At 34.9% G+C, this 17,833-nt stretch overlaps 1 protein-coding gene and 1 non-coding gene across 2 annotated transcripts; both read left to right on the top strand.

Annotated features, from left to right (window-relative positions):
• The first annotated feature begins 5,906 nt into the window (after positions 1–5,906).
• LOC149001918 (transcription factor ORG2-like) lies at positions 5,907–7,221 on the top strand. The gene is made up of 3 exons (XM_089136583.1): positions 5,907–6,170; positions 6,268–6,627; positions 7,138–7,221. The coding sequence occupies exons 1-3, from the start codon at positions 5,907–5,909 to the stop codon at positions 7,219–7,221; spliced, it is 708 nt and encodes a 235-aa protein (XP_088992709.1).
• Positions 7,222–13,783: 6,562 nt separating this feature from the next.
• On the top strand, positions 13,784–13,855 carry TRNAQ-UUG (transfer RNA glutamine (anticodon UUG)). Its single transcript has one exon. It is a non-coding gene; the product is annotated as a tRNA-Gln (tRNA).
• The last annotated feature ends 3,978 nt before the right edge of the window (positions 13,856–17,833 follow it).

Here is a 17,833-nt window from a genome sequence, read left to right as displayed (position 1 = left end):
TCAACTTGTCTGCCAAAATGAGAGGGACCTTCAAATGAGCAGCAATAGTAAAGTCTCCTAACCAACGATCCTTCCAAAAATTTAATTTTGTCCCATCACCCACTGTCCATCTCTCATGAGAAGCAACAAAGTGCCAAACCTTTTTTAGACAAAAAAGAATTGAAGAATGAAGTCTAGAATTCCGTAAATTACCCTTATCATCTATCAACTTACCTCTCAAAAATCTTGAAAAGAAAGAGTTACTATGTTTTATTTGCCAGGCCAATTGACAGAGACAAGCAGAATTGACATCTCACAAATGACGAAGACCCAACCCGCCTTCACACTTCGGAGTACACACAAACTCTTATTTGAAAATGATTTTCTTTACTAACTCTATATTACCAGTCCAGATAAAATTACGCATCCGTGCTTAAGGTTGCTTTATAAATAGTTCATGGCGACTAGTACACTGAAAAATTATGAATGGGCATACTAGAGACTATAAAGTGAACAAGTTCCACTCTTCCTACCATAGATAGGAGCTTCCCTTTCCAACCAAGAAGGTGACTTTTGATTTTATCAAGCACGGACAGCAGCCTAGAGCGAGTCACTTTCCCTTTAAAGATATCAACACCAAGATACTTTGTAGGGAAAGAAGTTGTTGAAACATGATGAAGTTCTAAATTTTTTGTCTCCTATGAGGAGCAACTTTGCTAAGAAAGAGTTTAATTTTGTCTAAGTTGATATGTTGATAAGAGAAATCTTGATGTTTTCTCAAAAAATCCACTAAATCTCTTGACATATCACAAAGAAGCATTAGCAAAAATAAAAATATCATCAGGTATAATAGAAAGGAAGGCACTTCCAAAACCCTAGGACAAGGCAAAGCCTTAAGTTGCTCTGACTCATCATCAGGCGAAGACCTCTACACAACACTTCTTCTGCTAAAAGAAAGAGAAGATGGGAGATGGGATCACCTTAACGCAGTCCCCTCTCAACACCAAAAACTCCCACAGGACCCCCGTTCAATAGAATATAAATTCTAGAAGAACACAACATCTCATGAATCCACCCCAGATGTTAGAAAAGCCAAATTTTCGCAAGACAATAAATAGAAAATCCCAGGATAAAGTATCATTCTCCTCAACTTGCGAGTAAGTTAGTTTGGGTTCGTTTCCCTGATTTACATTGGGTTCGTTTCCCTGATTTACCTCTTGAGTATTGGCATGAGAAAGTGCTTCTTTTGATTGCAAAGTCTGTGGGTCACCCTGTTTCTCTTGATAGACGAACTCATCAAGGATCTGTTGATCACTATGCTAGAGTTTTGGTCGAATTTGAGGTTAATGCTATTCGAGAGAATGAGGTTCAGATCGAATGTCTTGAACTAGGGACTGATCGAGTTTTTAGTTTTCTTCAGAAGGTGATTTATGAATATTCAAAGGTGGATGAGTTGCAAGTGCAGCCTTTAAGTGTTCTAGAAGAAATTCCTACTGTGGATGAAATTTCTAATGCAGGATCAGGTAGAAACCAAATTGAATATTCATAACAAGCACGAGCCATGCTTGATCTCCACATGAAAAGGATGAAGGTCAGTCTCCTCAGAAGTCTTTCATATTGATCATTCTTAAAAATACCCCAATTTCTTTGAAAAAAATAGTTAAAAATAAATATTCCCAATTTTAAGTAAAGCCTGTGCAAGGCACACGCTAGTGATTTCAAATAGATTTCTGATCCATTTAGATTACTTCATAAGTTAACATCAAATTGGTCCAATTGATTTTGACTGTAAACCATGTTTTATCTTTTCTGTGGTTACACTTGAAATTAATTATTTACAGTTTAAACATGACATGCACAATGACGCCAGTATCCTAAGAAATAAAATCTCCTAAACCAGAAGGTGACATGGTGATCACGAAATCTCATATAATAAAATGTCTACAGTCTACAAAGATCCAAAAATATTTCATATATGAACCCTTGGACTTATGGAAGTTTCAAATTGAATCTCCTTTTTATTTTGGTTCATTGTTTTGAACATCAAAGCTTAAACAAATAACTACTTAGCTATCTTGTATTGATAGCGATATCTTAGATTAGAAAGAAGAAAAAAAAATGCTGAAAAATAAAATATACTTAAAAGGATGTAGATGGCTCTTTTAATCAGATTTTATTGAGGATTCATGGACCACTAGAGTAATGTTCCAAAAATGTGACAAGGGTCGCATCCCAGTGTTGAGAATTTAGTGCTCCAAGAAGTTAATAGTCATGATTAGGCTTTTCGAACTATATATGTTCATAAGCAAGGTTTAAAGTATTCTGCGATACCATACGATACTAGTCGATACGTATCCATATTTGACCCAACCGATACAATATATCTCGATACGTCTTTCCATTGAATTACACTAAAATATATTAACCAGAGCGATACAATACTCGATACAGGATGACACGTCTCTTAAAATCACCTGACCGATACAATACCTGATACCGATACTTTAAACCTTGTTCACAAGATAAGTTTTCTTGTGGACATCTTTACTGGCTTTTTTCATTCCACCTAATAAGTCCATTTCGATCCTTCTCTCTCTCCCGGCAAAGCTTCCTATCCTTATTTGGAATGCCTTTAATGGAAAAAAATTCCTACGGTTGTAATATGATTATTTTTTTAATATCTAATATCTAATACAGCTACCTTCATCTAAAAAAAATGAAGTTACTTATGTCCTCATCTAACACCCAAAATTGGTCAAGTTACATAAAGAAATGCCTTTTCCATTGACACCTTCTCAGCAAATAATTTTTTTTGTTGTGCTTCAAATCTTTCCTTCTTTGTCTTGTTTTGTTAGAGAAAATTTAAATTAGTCCCTATACTTCTTGATGATACAATTTTTTTAAGACTCAAGAACATAATAAATATAATGTCATTTTCAATATATAGTTTGTAACACAACAAAAGATATATAAGCAATCTCTTAATCTCCGAAAAGATATGAAAAAGAACACAATGTATATTTTATTGAACACACCAAAAGAATGATAAAGAAAAATAAAAAAAATAAAATTTATAATTAGATATATTTTGAATTGCGACATCATTAATGAAAGCAATAACCTTGGACTATTAGATACAATTAGATTATTTGTTTCTTTTGTCTTTTACGTTTGTGGGCTTGAATGATTTTTTTTTCTTAGAATTTTCTTATAGATTTTTGAGCCAAGTTTTTCAATATTTTTTGATAAATAAATTTTTTTCAGATTAATAATAAGAAGAAATTGAAAAGAAGGAAAATAGAGAATGGAACAAGAGAATATCCGTTGTTTTTTTTAACCATAGTTTCTTATGGAAAATGAAGCAGATTTTATTTTATTTTTCACTCAAAAGATAATCTAGAACTTCAACCATTTATTAAGTATGAGTGATCTCTTCTAGAGTTTTGTATATATAACAAGTTAACAACTATATCAAGAAAAATTTGATAAATCAAAAAGAAGAAAGGAAATTTTAATACTTGTAAAATTCAGTATTTTATGCTATCTAATTCAATCTAATCATATCAATTTAATTTAATTTTTCTAAAAAGACGCAACTCCCTGGTTTAATTCATTACTCGGAATAAAAGACCAAATATCATTTGACGCGTACAAAGTTTAATTTTGATTAGTTCTTGTCATTTTGGTTTTCTTGACTTAATTTTCATAAGTTTTAATCAGTTTTTTTTAATGTTTTTAAATTTTTTGACAATAATCGAATACTGATTTAGTCAAAAACATAGTCTATCCAATTCTATAGAATTTATGCGAAATCAATGGTAGTATTTAGTGTTTATAATAATATACTTGTCGTTTTGATGTTTTCTAAATTTTGGAGTCAAAATCTATGAGCTTTCCTATATATATATATATATATATATATATATATATATATATATATATATATATATATATATATATATATATATATATATATATATATATATATATATATATATATATATATATATATATATATATATATATATATATATATATTTTTTTTTTTTAATTTATTGATTCAATAACTATATCAGAATTGCCTTTTTCATGTCTCAAAGGGTGGTATTCCTTGTCTTGTATGAGGGGATAAAATAAAAATTTTAAATTTTAAATAAAAATTCAAAAAAGATCTTATACAATATATCTTATTTGATTTATAATAAGTGGTTGCAAGTAACTGTTAGTATTACACTATCATATGTCATAATTTAAAAATTTTCGGCATAAATCTTAAATTATCTTGAAAGATATTTGATCTCGAGAAGGTGGTGGCTGAACGATCATGTAAATTGTTTGGCTGAATCCTCATAGAAATCTTGTCATTAAATTTGGTAGGACTAAATTTGGAACGTCCATTGTAAACAGTTCAAATTTAATTAAATAAATTCAATGGTAGAATTTATTTCAAAGTCATTCAGTACATTATGCCTTTAATCTTTTATATCAATTTTAATTCATTTTAGAATCAATAGAGCATAATTTCTTGGTGGCTTCGTTGGGGAATCATTCAAATGATCTTGCTTTTCTTATCTATCATCGTAGATAGTCTTTGTAATTCTTTATCAGGATGGATTTAAGCTCTTTTACGCATCAAAATTTGACTTAATGAATTAAGGAATGGAAGTTTTCAAGACTACATAAAACAACTCAATAAGGAAAATAAAATTACAATCGTCTGCCGATAAGACTGGGTAGCAATGACATTAGACCATTGGTCAATTCTATATATTATATTTCCTCATGTACTACCATTCAACTAAATCTCCTTCAACCCAAAGTGAAGGAGAATCTCTTGCCGAAGTTCAGGTGTTCGCCGAAGTACCGAGGTATAATATATGAGATCATTAGTGTTTGCCGAAGTACCAAGGTATAATATATGAGGTCATTGACATGATATAATAGTAAGATGACTGATCCTAGATGGATCATGGATGTACTTTTGCTTCACCTAAAACCCTTATTCCTTTCTTTAAGATCAATAGACACCTACCAAGAATGGAATAAGAGTCGGATTTGAAAGGGGAGAGAGAGATTTGACCATATATGGAGGGAAGAGGCTTTGTACTACAAGATCAAAAGGATGACCAAAGGCAAGGAAGAACCATCTTTCTCTCATGGCTTGTGTGGCATATACAACATGATGCGATGTGATGACGATTTTCATTCTTTGGTGCAATCAATTCGAGAAAAAGTCAGCTGATTGGGCTCTATAGACGATGACAGTGTAGTTTCCAATAATGATGCACATGAAGACAAAATAAATCTCATCTCACTATTAACAAAGATAAGAATTTGAATCTCCAAAGGTCAAGGTGAAATCTCGAATAGATTTAATAAATATAAACCTAAATAAGGATGTAGTTGAGGTGCACTTATGCTGGGACAGACAAACCTCAATTCCAAAAAAGAAAAGAAAAATAATGACTGTCAACCCTAGATTATATTAAAAAATATATATATTACACCGAGTCCAAATTTTGTTTTTAGTCAATTCACATCAAACAAATGTTTTGTGGAGGAAATATCATCTTATTTTAATAAGAAGATAGATACCAACATCTAGGCTACAAAGAATTTCCATGGCTTTACCAACTATCAAAACAAAATGAAAAAATCAATATATAGATCTTCCCCAAAAGAAACAATCTCTGATCATTTTTAATATTTCCATTGAGTTTTTTAATTCTTTAATGAAGAAGACACCTTGGTCAATCATTAGCATATATAAATAAATGCTTTTTGTGGTTGATTCACATCTTACTTCCTCACCATCAAACCTCCTTAGTTTTTGAATCAAAAATCAATCTCTTTCAAGAAATACAATCATGTTGGCTTTGTCACCTCGTATGTATTCTTCTAACAACGGGTGGGCTTCTGAAGAACATATGATGAGCCAAGGCCAGAATACATGGACAGGCAAAGACCCTCTCTTAAGTCACAGTTTTGGAGAAACACAAGGTTTTGAATCTTCATCTTCTCAATTCCTTTCTCTGCAACCTCAAATGGATTTCATTCCTTCAAGTGCTATTAGAAGTGATCAAGTTTCAATCAAGAAACAGAATCACAACGCCAGTGAACGCGATCGCAGGAAGAAATTAAACAATATTTATGCTTCTCTTAGGGCAACACTTCCAGGAATTGATCAAACGGTAACATAATTGACTTTGTTATATATATAATTGCTTTGGTTTATGTTTTTGTTTCCAAGTTTCTAATGCTTATTCTAATGCTTTATGTTCATCACAGAGGCAATTAAGCATTCCTGCAACAATTTCTCGTGCTCTTAAATACATTCCTGAGTTGCAGAACCAAGTTGAAAAGCTGAAGCAAAGGAAACAAGAAATCTTATCATGTGTATATAAGAAAGGGAGTAGAACTGGTGGAATGGATAATCAAAGTAAAGGGATTGTTCGTAAATCAATACCGAGTGCTTCGGTTAGTCAGATTGATGAAAAACAAGTTATGATTCAGATATGTGCACCAAAGAACATGAGAAATAAACTTTCAGAAGTTTTACTTGATTTGGAGGAAGAAGGTCTTGAAATTTTTAGTGTTTCATCTTCTGCTTCATCTGGGGAGCTGGAGTTTTACAATCTACATCTTCAGGTTTAATTTCTCTCAATTAAACTACTAGTTTTTGACACATGAAACACATTCTTTATGATAGTTTAATTAAAGAGAGTAGAACTAATTAAAACTATATTCAACCTTTTGAATGCAAAGTCAAAAAAGGAGGTAGAAATCATACCTTATGGGTCTTCTTCTCAGGCTAGTCCAAAAATCTATATTCTAGACAGTTTTGTGGCTCAATTTCAACCAGTCTTCACAGATAGTTCTTGGCGAAATATTAATGTTTTACTAATAATAATAATAATTATCCCTTTTGGGGTTGGATGTTTTATACGTTTCTTGATAATTTTCTAGGTCTATTAATCAATTTTAATTTTATGTATTAATATTTTAAGGGAAATTTGTGTATATATTAGAAAAACAATTGAAACCATCAAACTTTGTTTTATTCTCAAAATGTTTTTCAAACTTAAGAAAATAAAATATATGTTGAAAGTTTAGCATGCATCACGTTGTACTGACTTTTGTAAGGTTTTGATTGAACAGACGAACGAAAATCAGAGCCTGGATTGCGAGCTATTAAGTCAAAAGCTGCTCTCTATGTGCGAGAGCAAGGAAGAGTTGTTTTAATGATTTAGCTTAATCTAACAACTGACGATTCAATGATTTGATATAAAAAAATCCGTGGACTATACATCAGTACTATGTGAAATGCTTCAAAATTTGTATATGAAAAACCCACCATGGTCAAGGAAGAGAGAGAGAGAGTATAAGTGGGTGTTTATCTGTGGAGGTGTGAATATCATCTCCCTTTGTCCTCACTCATTTTTTTTCAATAGTTTCTACGGTGAATGGATAAGTTTTTTCGTTTCTTTAAGATCAATTTTCTTTTCTCATTGCACCGGCTAGGCCTAGAGATGAGAAATGAAAGTGAAGAATAAGATGTTGAGGGATGGAGATTTGAAGAAGAAACAACTCTCTTTCCAAGCAAACCAAATGATGTGGGGAACTTGAACTATTATAGACACCAGTCATACCACTATCACAAAATTTTGATTTGACCAGTTAAATTTATAAATCCAACTACATTTCGCCCGAAGGAAAACTCATTTCTTTGTATGGTCCACTAATTTAAAGCCAAAAACTCAGCTTTGGAATTTTTTATTTTAAATCTTAATTGGGAAACTTTGACCTCTTACTTACTTATGGGTCTTGATCTTTGTCAATTGGATCTGCCTCTTGAAGTTATTCTAATTTGCATGACATACTTCACACACTTGAAATTAGGCTTCTTCTTTTGGTAGAATGGAATTAGTCTTTTTCATAAGCTAGCTATATGTTGATATCTCTTTATGATCACAATTAATTAGGATTATCATATTCGGCCACTAGGATTGGACTTGGGTTTTAAAAGATATGGCATAATCAAACCTAGGGTTAGATACTTTAAGAAGGGAATTGGCTCTACAACTTGAAACCTAACCAAATTTTCACTATTCTTACTCTAGTCTAATGTATGAATATTGTATGTTCTTAGTCAAATCATTTCAATGGTATTAAATTAAAGATTGGTGAAATTTTAGAGGTGGACTTGTAAATGGGTAGCTGAAAATTGCCTTCGATGTTGCATTCATATTTGTTTAAGGGTTTGGAAAATTCAAAAATTTTATTTTAGAAAATATTTCTATCCGTCCAGTAAGCAACTAGATTTAGATTTGGATAATTGCTTATCACATCGGATAATATCCGGTTAAAAAAATACTTTTCTTTTTTTGTTAAAAATAAAAAATTTAAATTTTAAATGGTATATCATCAAGTGACATTTGGCATTCACTAAAGTCTATGATCTCACCATAAACCCCATCTATTATCCATAGTGAATTAGTCAAACTATAGAAAAACCATTACATTAATTTCCCCCCCCTAAGTCTGATATTGGATTCAGAAATTAAAATCAGAAATAAGAAATGAAAAAAAATGACAATCGACAATTAGCAATGGGACAATTTATTAGATCGGATAATTAAATACCTGATAAAGTTCCGGATTCGAAATTTGGATGCCTTCTATAAATTGTTGCTAGATGTAAAATTGGATGCAAATGATAGTTTTGTTTATCGGATTTGATAGCTAGGAATAGTAGTATCTTAGCCGAATCCGATCCATTTACAAGCCTACTTAGGGTTTGTATGATAATGTTTCTATTTCGTTTCCCATGTTTTGGTAACATACAGTTTTTCATGTTTCTATGTATTTACATTGTTTTTGGGTGTTAAAATCATATATGATTGCAGAGAATAAAACAAATTTCTATAACAAAAAAATACAAAACAAATAAAGAAGAAACTTTGAGTTTTTAGGGTTTCAAAGTGGGGGTTATGCTCTGATGCCATCTCCCACTTTTTAAGGAAAACCCTACCTTTTTCTTTTTAAGGAGGCGGGGGAACTCCATTTATTTATTTATTTATTCAAAATGTGTTCAAGATTGTGCAAAGCTCTGGTTTCTTTTCAAAATAGAAACTAAACACAAGAAAACACCTGCTCATACATACATATTTTGAGTTGTTATACTTCTAATGTTTCGTAGAATAGAAGATAGCTATTATTGCTTTTTTATTTTTTTATTATTATTATTTTTTGGTTAAGAAGAACATAGTTTATTAGATATAAAGGAAAAGACACGAAGATAACTATGATTTGGGCTTTGACGAAAAAGTTGTAACTTGCAAGTTGCAAGTTGCAACACAAGTAGTTTTTCTTGGTAATCAATCAGCTCAAATACGATAGATGGTAAAATTGTTTTTTTCTAAACAAACAAAACATTACTTTCTAGCCACGCATTTATACTTTAAAATCTATAAACAAAATCTATTTGATGTTAACAAATAATAAATTTACTAATACCACAAAAAAAAAAAAAATGAATTTACCATAAATCCGCAACCCTATGATTTTATAAAAATTGTAAAATTGACTTAGCATTCATCAATTAAAATATGAGCGTACGTGGGGAAGACCATAACTGGTTGACCTTAAACTTCTTCGGACATTAGAAAAATTAGAAGTTGAAATTCATGTTTCATGATGTCGAAGCTTCCGCGTTCAAAATAATTTCTCAGTTGCTTCATGGAAATCAAATTGCAAATCATTAATAATACTGAGAAAGGAAGTTAAAACCGTTAAGAAGAAATTAACATGTTTAACTAAAAGATTAGGGCTGCTTGAGCAAGTTGAGGTAGGAGAACAGAAAAGCTAGAACGATGGCTCTCACCAATGTATGGCTGAACGCTTTATTTTGATCCCATATTTTACATGGTGTGGTGCTGGCTTGAGAGTATGGCATTTCAAACCTATGGGTGGAGTGAGATTCAATGATAATGGTTTTCGCAGTGTAATGCATTGAGGAAAATCCCTTGGTTTGTGCTTCATCAGTGGCATGGCTTGTTTTGGTATTTATAGGGAATAGAGTGGAGGATAAGGCATTGTTATTGCGTGGTGAATCCTATAGCAGACTATCTAGCAAAGTCTGCAGTGAATAAGTTTCAAAACTCCAGCTCCTCTTGAGGGGTGGCCAGAGTATGTTAAATAGGACTTGCGTTGGATGCTCTTTAGCAACCTTGTTTTCAATTTGGGTGAATCTGTTTGCTCTTTTCTCTATGAGGGCAGCAGGTTGGGTTGTTGTTTGGATTTGTTGCCTTCAGTTGTCCTACTGGAGGAATGATTTAATCTAGATTGAATAAACTAAAGAACTAGTAATGGTTTTGGCTGGGAGAGATGAGTGAGGAGAGAGAAGGTCTGGAGAATTTGGATCCTCTTTAGGGAATTGGTGTTCCTGAGGCTGAAACCAGCAGAGGAGGGAGGTTACCTGGCTCGGGTTGGTGGACTTGAAGGTAAACAAACGTATGCTAATACTGTTGGCAGTGCGAAGATGCTTGGTATTGATTCGCTACCAAGTCCGATTAAGGTTGGATCTTAGAGAATTATCATTTCCTCAACAATAGTATGAATGGCAATGAATCCAATTCAGATTTGCTCTAATTGGAATATCAAACTTCGGGTTAACCTCCATGGACGAGTTGCGAGAAACTGTTAGGTTTTTTTATTTAAAATCTATATTATTTATCTTGGAGGTGGTGGTGCGAAGAACCCTTGGTAGTAGGGTGCATCAATTACCTTAAACTTGTTCGGGTAATTGTATTACAAATTCTTCAAACATTCAAAAATGAAATTGCAATACATTTGAGAGATGAAGATCTTTCGCAAATCCGAAGAGCTTGAAGTTGCAACCGAACGAACCACCGATCGATGAGGTTGAGTCACACCTTGAGTGCTGTCTTTAAGGTAATTGATGCACCCTACTACCAAGGGTTCTTCGCACCACCACCTCCAAGATAAAGCAACCTCCAACTAGAAGAAGAGGTAGTTCTTTTAGTCCCTTCAAGGAGCCAAAAGCTAGAGCACAACACTTAGACAACTCAAGAAAGAAATGAACTTTGTAAAACAAATAATGTGAGTGAGGAGTGTCTCTATTTGCACACAATATGCAAGGAAGGGTTGGGTTTATATAGGCCCAAACCACACCTCCTCACAAGGGGAGAATCAATGGCTTGTCCCTCCTCCACTAATGTGAATAAACCCCCTTGACCTAACCTCCCGACTACTTGGGGAAGTAACTCTCATATTTACTTCTTTGGAATGAATAGGATTTAACCCATTCAAAGACCTTAACCCCCACTCATGGCAATGGCCATGAATGGTCATGAAGTTGAAATGAGAAATAAAGGTCAAGAGTTAGAATTTGAGTAATTCCACCATTCAAGTTATCCCACCTCATCACCATGATCAAAACCTTTAAGACCCATGACCAATGTCATGAAGAACCTCATAACCAAGGTCATGAAAGGCTTCCTTTACTCATGGTGCCTCATTACCACCCTTACCTCATGGTGCCTCATTACCACCCTTACCTCAAGGGTCCCACACACAAACAAAACAATTAAATAAAAGAAATGCAAAAACTAATTTTGAAACTTAACATATAGATAATATAGATTTTAATAAAAAACCTAACAATCCCCCACAAGTTTTAAAATTGCAAAAAATCTATATTATTTATCTTGGAGGTGGTGGTGCGAAGAACCCTTGGTAGTAGGGTGCATCAATTACCTTAAAGACAAATAACTTACCATGGTAAGTTAGGTCATCATTGAGGTTGTTGATGGAGTTAACATCGGAGGAGATCCTTCAAACTAGACCATTGAAGGCAAAATCAACAAACAAGGAGACGACACATTCGTGGGGGTTAAGCTTAAAGACAATTACCTTAAACTTGTTGGGGTAATAGTATTACAAATTCTTCAAACACACAAAACTGAAATTGCAATACAATTGAGAGATGAAGATCTTTAGCAAATCCGGAGAGCTTGAAGTTGCAACCGAACGAACCACCGATCAATGAGGTTGAGTCACACCTTGAGTGCTGTCTTTAAGGTAATTGATGCACCATACTACCAAGGGTTCTTTGCACCACCACCTCTAAAATAAAGCAACCTCCAACTAGAAGATGAGGTAGTTCTTCCAATCCCTTCAAGGAGCCAAAAGCTAGAGCACAACACTTAGACAAATTTAAAGAAAGAAATTAACTTTGTAGCACAAATAATGTGAGAGTGAGGAGTGTCTCAATTGCACACGTTTATATAGGCCCAAACCACACCTCCTCACAAGGGGAGAATCAATGGCTTGTCCCTCCTCCACTAATGTGAATAAATCCCCTTGACCTAACCTCCCCACTACTTGGGGAAGTAACTCTCATATTCACTTCTTTGGAATGAATAGGATTTAACCCATTCAAAGACCTTAACCCCCACTAATGGTAATGGCCATGAATGGTCATGAAGTTGAAATGAGAAATGAATGTCAAGAGTTAGAATTTTAAAACCTTTAAGACCCATGACCAATGTCATGAAGAGTCTCATAACCAAGGTCATGAAGTGCCTCCTTTACACATGGTGCCTCATTACCACCCATACCTCATGGGTCCCACACACAAACAAAACAATTTAATAAAAGAAATGCAAAGACCAATTTTGAAACTTAATATATAAATAATATAGATTATTATAAAACACCAAAAAATCCCCCACAAGTTTCAAAATTGCAAAAGAAAGGACTCATGTTGTGACTTTATTAGACACTAAAGGACACATCGTTGTAGGTGTCTTTCGGACTTGAACCTACACTAGGTCTAATGAGTCGCGCTACAAAGTACGGGTAGAGTCAGACTCCTTGAACCTTTACTTATTAGCGTAGCTGACCGCCCCATCATCCATGTCCTAAAGGTCGACTTTTGGAGCTACCTTCTATATTACACATTGGACTTTTGAACTGGCCATGTCCCTTATCTTGGATTCATGAATGTTTAAAGCACTCGCCTATAAGTTCTCATTAGTGGCGGCCAAACCACCTACATCCACTTAGGTTAGTCTCTGATGTGCACCACAACTAACACACCCCCACATTCCTTGGGATTAGACTAATTAAGAGCTTCGCTCAACCTTACCCTTGTGGTAATACTATTACCTTCATCTACACCCTAGAATGGAATAATTATAAATAGTAGTACTGAACCAGTCTTCCCATGACTTCGTTTGTACCCCTTGAACCTAATTCAGGTATTTAGCCTCTTCACATAGGTAGGGTATCCATCATGTGACCCGAGGATTAGGCATTAACCCCATTCCTGTAGATGCAATACACAAGTTTTTGACAGACATAGCCTTTGTGAACATGTCAGCTTGATTCCTTTCTGACTTCACAAATTGGTAGCTATCATTCCTTCATCTATGTACTATCGCACAAGATTGTGTCTGAGGCGTATGTGCCTCCTTTTACCATTGTACACTTTATTCTTGGCTAAGTGAATAGCCGCTTGGTTATCACAATGTAGTGATACCGATGGCGTCGGTTTTTCCCACAATGGTATATCCGCCATTAAATTTTTAAGCCATTTAGCTTCTGTTCCTGCCTTCTCTAAAGCTATGAACTCAGCTTCCATGGTAGAACCTGTTCCACACAATTGCTTTGTGGACTTCTAAGATATTGCACTGCCTGCTAGTGTAAACAATTACCCCAATTTGTAAATGTGGGGGTTAAGGTCTTTGAATGGGTTAAAGCCTATTCATTCCAAAAAAGTGGTTTCGTGGTGTAGTGGTTAGCACTCTGGACTTTGAATCCAGCGACCTGGGTTCGACTCCCGGCGAGACCTTAATATCTAGAATAGTTGAAAACATAGCTAATTGGAAAGCAATAATTCACTCTTTTTTTGTATTTTGAAGAATTTGTAATACAATTACCCCAACAAGTTTAAGGTAATTGATTCTGAAAGATCCAATGCATGGCAAGTCTTGGAGATGGTGACTTCAACAAAGACGATAACAACACCATTGAGGTTGTTGATGGAGTTAACATCAGAGGAGATCCTTCAAACAAGACCGTTGAAGGCAAAATCAACAAACAAGGGGACGACACATTCGTTGGCATGGTAAGTTAGGTCATAGTAGTGTGAAGTATATCACCAAACTATGCAAGTTAGGGATGATCACCGATAAGATGGAATCTCCCAAGGACAAGTGTAAAACTTGTGTGGAGGCTAAGTTAACCAAAATGCCTCACAAGACTATGGATAAAAAGAGTGATCTCTTGGAATTGATCCATAGTGACTATAAGTCATATGAGTCAAGGGGAGGAAACAATTATGTTTTCACCTACATAGATGATCATTCTAAATATACCATGATATATTTGCTCAAATCAAAGGATGAGGCCAGAAAGGCATTTATATCTTACAAAATGGAAGTTGAAAATCAACTTGGCAAGAAGATTAAAAGACTTAGAACCGATAGAGGGACTGAGTATTTTAATCTTGATAAGTTTTGTGAAGAAAGTGGAATTATCCATGAAACGACTATTCCTTACCAACCGGAATCAAATGAGGTAGCGGAATGGAAAAATAGATCTCTCAAAGAGATGATGAATTCTATGTTGTTGAGTTCTAATGTACCACTTGATATGTGGAGGGAAGCCATGTTAACATCTTGTTATCTTTCAAAAAGAATAAGGTGTACAATGGTAAAAGGAGGCATATACGCCTTAGACACAATCTTGTGTGACAGTACATAGATGAAGGAATGATAGCTATCGATTATGTGAAGTCAGAAATGAATCAAGCTGACATGTTCACAAAGGCTATGTCTGTCAAAAACTTGTATATTGCATCTATAGGAATGGGGTTAATGCCTAATCCTTGGGTCACATGATGGATATCCTACCTATGTGAAGAGGCTAAATACCTGAATTAGGTTCAAGGGGTACAAACGAAGTCATGGGAAGACCGGGTCAGTACTACTATTTATAATTATCCCATTCTAGGGTGTAGATGAAGGTAATAGTACTACCACAAGAGTAAGGTTGAGCAAAGCTCTTAATTAGTCTAATCCCAAGGAATTGTGGGGGGGGGGGGGTGTTAGTTGTGGTGCACATCAGAGACTAACCTAAGTGGATGTAGGTGGTTTGGCCGCCGCCAATGAGAACTTATAAGCGAGTTCTTTAAACATTCATGAATCCAAGATAAGGGACATGGCCGGTTCAAAAGTCCAATGTGTAGTATAAAAGGTAGCTCCAAAAGTCGACCTTTGGGACATGGATGATGGGGCGGTCAGCTACACTAATGAGGAAAGGTTTAAGGAGCCTGACTCTACCCGTACACTGTAGCGCGACTCATTAGACCTAGTGTAGGTTCAAGTCCGAAAGACACCTGCAATGATGTGTCCTTTAGTGTCTAATAAAGTCACAACACGAGTCCTTTTTTGCAATTTTGAAACTTATGGGGGATTGTTAGGTTTTTTTATTAAAAATCTATATTAAGTTTCAAAATTAGCTTTTGCATTTCTTTTATTTAATTATTTTGTTAGTGTGTGGGACCCATGAGGTAAGAGTGGTAATGAGGCATCATGAGTAAAGGAGGCCCTTCATGACCTTGGTTACGAGGCTCTTCATGACATTGGTCATGGGTCTTAATGGTCTTGATCATGGTGGTGTGGTGGGGTTACTTGAAGGGTGGAATTTACTTCAATTACTCTTGACCATCAATTCTCATTTCAACTTCATGACCATTCATGGCCATTACCATGAGTGGGGTTGAGGTTGTTGAATGGATTAAATCCAATTCATTGCCTTAGGGCCTGTTTGGTTACTTGAGTCTGTAGATTTAAAAAATTTAGAGATTTCAAATCTAGAGACTTCAAATCTCTAGAGTCATGGTTCGTAAAATTAACTGTTTGGTTAGTTTGAATTTTTGGAATGAAATTTCTAGATTTATCCTAAAAAAATATTTATTGAATTATGGTTCAAATCTTTAACGTTTTGATAGTATGGGTGAAATCTCTGGATTTCACCTCATACCCATAAATCTACAGATTCACGTTTTTAGTGTAAAAATGTGAATCTCTAGACTTCATGAATCTAGAGATTCACACAACCAAACAGGTAAAAATCTCCCATTTGTGAATCCGAAGAAATCAAAACTCCCCCCTCCCCCAAACAACCACCCCCAAAACACAAGGGAGGGGGAATAAGGTGTGTGTCACCCCCAAACCAACCCATCCCTTTTTTTTTATTTTTAAAAAACCCACAACCCTCTTATATTTTTTTTTTTTATTAAATTTATTAATTTTTTTTTTTTTTATAATATTTTTTTTTTTTTTCTTTGAATTTGTCTAAGTGTTGTGCTCTAGCTTTTGGCTCCTTGAAGGGACTAGAAGAACTACTTTATCTTCTAGTTGGAGGTTGCTTTATCTTGGAGGTGGTGGTGCGAAGAACCCTTGGTAGTAGGGTGCATCAATTACCTTAAAGACAGTACTCAAGGTGTGACTCAACCTCATCGATCGGTGGTTCGTTCGGTTGCAACGTCAAACTCTCCGGATTAGCTAAGGATCTTCATCTTCCAATTGTGTTGCAATTTCATTTTTTTTTTTTTTTTTGTATTTTGTAGAATTTGTAATACAATTACCCCAACAAGTTTAAGGTAATTTATATATATATATATATATATATTAAATATAGGTTTTTTATTTAAAATCTAAATTATTTATCTTGGAGGTGGTGGTGTGAAGAACCCTTGGTAGTAGGGTGCATCAATTACCTTAAAGACAACACTCAAGGTGTGACTCAACCTCATCAATCGGTGGTTCGTTCGGTTGCAACTACAAGCTCTTCGGTTTTGCTAAAGATTTTCATCTCTCAATTGTATTGCAATTTCATTTTTTTATGTTTGAAGAATTTGTAATACAATTACTCCAACAAGTTTAAGGTAATTGCGATGCTAATTGGATTTCGGATACAACCGAATCCTTAGCCACTAGTGGGTATGTGTTTACACTAGCAGGCGGTGCAATGTCTTGGAAGTCCACAAAGCAATCATGTGGAACAGGCTCTACCATGGAAGCTGAGTTCATAGCCTTAGAGAAGGCAGGAACAGAAGCTGAATGGCTTAGAAGTTTAATGGCGGATATACCATTGTGGAAAAAACCGACGCCATTGGTATCACTACATTGTGATAACCAAGCGGCTATTCACTTAGCCAAGAATAAAGTGTACAATGGTAAAAGGAGGCAGATACGCCTGAGACACAATCTTGTGCCATAGTACATAGATGAAGGAATGATAGCTATCAATTATGTGAAGTCAGAAAGGAATCAAGCTGACATGTTCACAAAGGCTATGTCTGTCAAAAACTTATGCATTGCATCCACAAGAACGGGGTTAATGCCTGATCCTCAGGTCACATGATGGATACCCTACCTATGTGAAGAGGCTAAATACTTGAATTAGGTTCAAGGGGTACAAACGAAGTCATGGGAAGACCGGTTCAGTACTATTTATAATTATTCCATTCTAGGGTGAAGCAAAGCTCTTAATTAGTCTAATCCCAAGGAATGTGGGTGTCTGTTAGTTGTGGTGCATATCGGAGACTAACCTAAGTGGATGTAGGTGGTTTGGCCGCCGCTAATGAGAACTTATAGGCGAGTGCTCTAAACATTCATGAATCCAAGATAAGGGACATGGCCGGTTCAAAAGTCCAATGTGTAGTATAAAAGGTAGCTCCAAAAGTCGACCTTTGGGACATGGATGATGGGGCGGTCAGCTACACTAATGAGGAAAGGTTCAAGGAGTCTAACTCTACCCG

This window comes from Hakea prostrata, chromosome 10 (assembly GCF_041222555.1).
Source record: "Hakea prostrata isolate BN-2017 chromosome 10, UWA_Hpros_2, whole genome shotgun sequence".
NCBI classification, from domain to species: Eukaryota; Viridiplantae; Streptophyta; class Magnoliopsida; order Proteales; family Proteaceae; genus Hakea; species Hakea prostrata.
This window is presented reverse-complemented; position numbering and strand designations above follow the sequence as displayed.

Bases quoted from the DNA above. Each gene is read 5' to 3' on its own strand.
- LOC149001918 (XM_089136583.1), top strand. From the start codon at position 5,907: ATGATGAGCCAAGGCCAGAATACATGGACAGGCAAAGACCCTCTCTTA. The intron at 6,171-6,267 runs GTAACATAATTG...TGTTCATCACAG, and splicing joins TTCCAGGAATTGATCAAACG to AGGCAATTAAGCATTCCTGC. The intron at 6,628-7,137 runs GTTTAATTTCTC...TTGATTGAACAG, and splicing joins TTTACAATCTACATCTTCAG to ACGAACGAAAATCAGAGCCT.